The sequence below is a fragment of the Hordeum vulgare genome, chromosome 7H (genome assembly GCF_904849725.1).
Source record: "Hordeum vulgare subsp. vulgare chromosome 7H, MorexV3_pseudomolecules_assembly, whole genome shotgun sequence".
Classification (NCBI taxonomy): Eukaryota; Viridiplantae; Streptophyta; class Magnoliopsida; order Poales; family Poaceae; genus Hordeum; species Hordeum vulgare.
In genome coordinates, this window is record NC_058524.1 from 100,406,113 (window position 1) to 100,410,229 (window position 4,117).

Below are 4,117 nucleotides of genomic sequence, written 5' to 3' on the forward strand. Positions count from 1 at the left end.
ATTTTCATCCCAGAATAAAGCAAGCCCCCCACCGAGGCCATCACTTGATACACCAGCAAAACCCTTCATATAAAGTCTCCATTTAAGCTTCTCCATCGTATTTGAGGCTTGACGTGTTTCAGATAGAAATATCAGCCCCAGGGAATTGGCTTTTGAGAGGGCCAACACCACACAAATTGTCTGCCCCCCCCGGTAGTTCCACATCAAGATATTCATTGTGCCCGGCGATCCTCCTCGAAGGAGGCCGCCGATCTGTTAGACGCATCCTGGGACCCAATCTTAGTTCTCTTGCTATTCAAGCTGCCAGCAGGTGATGCAGCTTCCCCCATCATCTTCACCTAATCCTTGAGTCAGGGCTAATGTAGCAGCATGTATGATACTATTTACCTTGTTTGCCGATTCGACATCCATGGCCAGTCTTTTCCGAGCCAATGGATCAACTTCCATGTACCTCGGATGATGATCCGACCAGCTCGTCAGTGAATCAACCAAGTCCGGGACCTTTGTATGATCCGCTGACCTATTCTCCACATGGGAGCGTTCTTGCTTCTGCTTGTCCTGAGCGCGACCAAACTCCTCGACTCTTGATCTGTTTGGACCATACGGCATACAACCACGGACGAAACTTCATATCTTTCACCTCATGAACCCCGGAGCCAAACTCCTTATAATCATACACAATCAATCCACAAACACTACAAAATTGGGCTAGCTTCTCATATCGACCTACGAAAACCTGCCTTTCCTTTCCTCTGACAATAGTGACGAATTTGGTCAGTGGTTTACGGATATCATTGCGAACCCTAACCCTCACATTGTCACCCCTTGTATTCGCATCCAACCTTAACTCCAAGATTTCTACAGAGTTTCTTAACAGCGATTCCAGAATGTGTCTCTTACAAAAACCATCTGGTAGCTTGTGAACTTTCAGCTAGATTGGCATGGAAAGCATGGGAACATCCTTTACCTTGGCAAAACCATCATACGGGCTGATAAGAAGCAACCAATTCCTCAAGAGCCATGGCCCTTGTTCGACCATGCGCTCCGAGTCACCAAGACAATCCGCCTGGACGACAAAGATATTAGGTCCAATAGCACGGAACCTCACATACTTTGCCGAATTCCATGTTGCCCGCATATCCTTGTAGAACGCACTCGGGCTGAAGGTTTTCTCTGTGTGAACCCTAGCTAGGGCTAGCCAGCGAACTCCTTTGTTAATCTCTAGATCATCCTCCTCAATAACCAGGTCATCGAACACTTCATCCTCTAGATTGAGGCGTTCCAGGAAATCTCCTAGCTCGGCCTTCCCAGCAACACCACCGCTGCCGCTAGTACCGGATTGGGCGTCCGCCATCGAGACCCACAGCCAGCGCCGGTAGGAGAGGCACGTACGCCGAGGGAACAAACCGCTAGCACGCGATCCAGACGGGAAGGCTTTCGTGCGGACAGGGACTCGCTGCCTAAGAGCATGGCTAATAGAAGAGCCTGCGGCCGGCTGTATGCCGATGCCACATCATCTAAAAGCCTCATAAGAGACTACTAGTATAATAGGCTGGCTATAGAACGACTATTACGTGGACTATACTATTCAATGCTTGCATTTTAAAAAAGGCAAATAAGCACAGATGATTGGCAGGTTGGATGAAGCGCCTGCATTTAGCGCTCACGCCGGCTGCATGCTGGCTGTACTGTATCGAAGATTGAGCTGCAGTCGGGCGCTACGCGAGGCGCCGACTCTACTCTCTTTCTTCGTTTCTCACTCCTCCAGCACAGATTTTTGCTGACATGTAAAACGTTATAGTCAGCTGACTAGGACTATTGTACTTGCTCTAAGCGTAGCGGAGTTTTTTCACAGGGCTGTGTATAGAGGCTATGGTTGGCATGCCATAGCGTACGAAGTAGTCGCTTTTGACTTGAAGCAACAATTAATTCACCTTGGAAATTCTGTAGAGATATCATTAGATATACAGCCTGCCCAAACTAATCATCGTTCAAGCACATGGCGCCACAGAAGGTTATTCCGTTGGTGCATATTATATCCTCTGGCAGTTTATATATGGGATAATTGGCTTCACATCCGATGAAACTTGCTCAGACACAGACGATAGATTCATGCCATGTTACGCCGGACGGCAATCATGGACGGTTGAACGAACTCGGCGACATCTATTTCCTTCCCCATTTTTCTGCATTGACTTGTTCTCGTTTAGCCGTGTATGAATCAGCTGATAAGTGAGGCGGTTGGATTGAGATGGTAGTTTCCCGCAAAACAAAACAAAAATTGAGATGGTAGTTAGCACATGCCTGTGCAAATAGATAACAGGTTGTCACACGTCGACATGCAGCCAAGACTACGTAACCGGCAGGCCGGCATATGTATAAATACACGGATGGCGGGGACATACACACACCATCTGTCCATTTCCTCGACATATGTCCTGAAACATTCTTGTCTTTAGCCACATAATTAGAGCCTAATTCGATCGTGTAATCGATCAAGGTCCATGGCGATCAGGTCTTCGCTGCTCCCTCTAGCCCTGCTGGTTCTTGCAGCTAGCTCGGCTGCGGTGGCTGAGCTGGAGATCGGATTCTACACCAATACATGCCCGGACGCCGAGAAGATCGTCCGCGAGGAGATGGCCAAGATCATCGCTGCTGCGCCCAGCCTCGCCGGCCCGCTCCTCCGTCTCCATTTCCACGACTGCTTCGTCAGGGTACGTGACTTGGGTAGCCCCCTGTTTTCGTATTTCTGCTGCTATATATTGATCATGAAATGGGTGCTTACATGTCCTTGCATGCAACGCAAATTAAATTGCAGGGTTGTGATGCCTCTGTCCTCCTCGAATCCACCGACGGCAACGTGGCGGAGAAGGACGCCAAGCCCAACAAGAGCCTGCGAGGGTTCGGCTCCGTGGAGCGGGTCAAGGCCAAGCTCGAGGCCGCGTGCCCGGGCATCGTCTCGTGCGCCGACGTGCTCACCCTCATGTCCCGCGACGCTGTCGTGCTGGCTAAGGGCCCCTTCTGGCCGGTGGCGTTGGGAAGGAGAGACGGCAGGGTATCCAGTGCCATAGAAGCCAGCAACGAGCTGCCCCCGGCCTCCGGCGACGTCCCTCTGCTCGCCAAGATCTTCGCCTCCAAGGGCCTCGACCTCAAGGACCTCGTCGTCCTCTCCGGCGCCCACACGCTCGGCACGGCGCACTGCCCGTCTTTCGCCGACCGGCTCTACAACAACACCGGCGGGAACGGTACCTATGGCCTCGTCGACCCGTCTCTGGACAGCAACTACGCCGACAAGCTGAGGCTCAAGTGCAAGAGCGTTGATGACCGCACTATGCTGTCGGAGATGGACCCCGGGAGCTTCAAGACCTTCGACACCAGCTACTACCGCCACGTCGCCAAGCGGAGGGGCCTCTTCCGCTCCGACGCGGCTCTCCTCTTCGACGACACCACCAGGGACTACGTCCAGCGCATCGCCACCGGCAAGTTCGACGACGAGTTCTTTAAGGACTTCAGCGCGTCCATGATCAAGATGGGCGACGTCGGCGTGCTCACCGGAGCTGAGGGAGAGATTAGGAAGAAGTGCTACGCCCCGAACTAGCGTTCGTCGATTCTTAGTTGCTGTAATTAAGTTGTGAATGCAGGAGATGGTGTGTGTGCATGCGCCATCTGATATTATGCACTGTAGTGCGATGTATTATTCTCACTGGTATAGAGTAAATTATGTGTGCATGCGCCATCTGATATTATGCAACGTAAATGCATGTGATGGCCGTAGTGTTGCCTTGTTGAGTTCCTGCAGGAAACTTGAGCAGTTTCAACGGTCATCCAAAAACTGCTTTACGTGTTCAAATTTAGTTTTTTTGGGGGTCGAACAGCTCCAAAAAAGAATGTAAAATTATGAGCGCGCAAAAAAGTTGTGGACGTGCGTTAAAAAACGCTATCGCGTACAGTAAATTTAGGGCGCTGGATCGCACGCGCTTCACAATCTACATTATAAGTTTTTTTGGACGCTCGTTTTTAGGCATACGGTAAATCAATGTTGATCCCAACACACTAAAAATGCAATAATGGCGTGTTAAAAACTTTTTTTTACGCGTGAAACTTTTATGTACCTATT

General features: G+C 50.5%; 1 protein-coding gene across 1 annotated transcript; it reads left to right on the forward strand.

Moving 5' to 3' along the window:
- Window positions 1-2,422: 2,422 nt before the first annotated feature.
- LOC123410478 (peroxidase 1-like) lies at window positions 2,423-3,734 on the forward strand. The gene is made up of 2 exons (XM_045103425.1): window positions 2,423-2,714; window positions 2,819-3,734. The coding sequence occupies exons 1-2, from the start codon at window positions 2,505-2,507 to the stop codon at window positions 3,596-3,598; spliced, it is 990 nt and encodes a 329-aa protein (XP_044959360.1). The 5' UTR covers window positions 2,423-2,504; the 3' UTR covers window positions 3,599-3,734.
- Window positions 3,735-4,117: the final 383 nt, after the last annotated feature.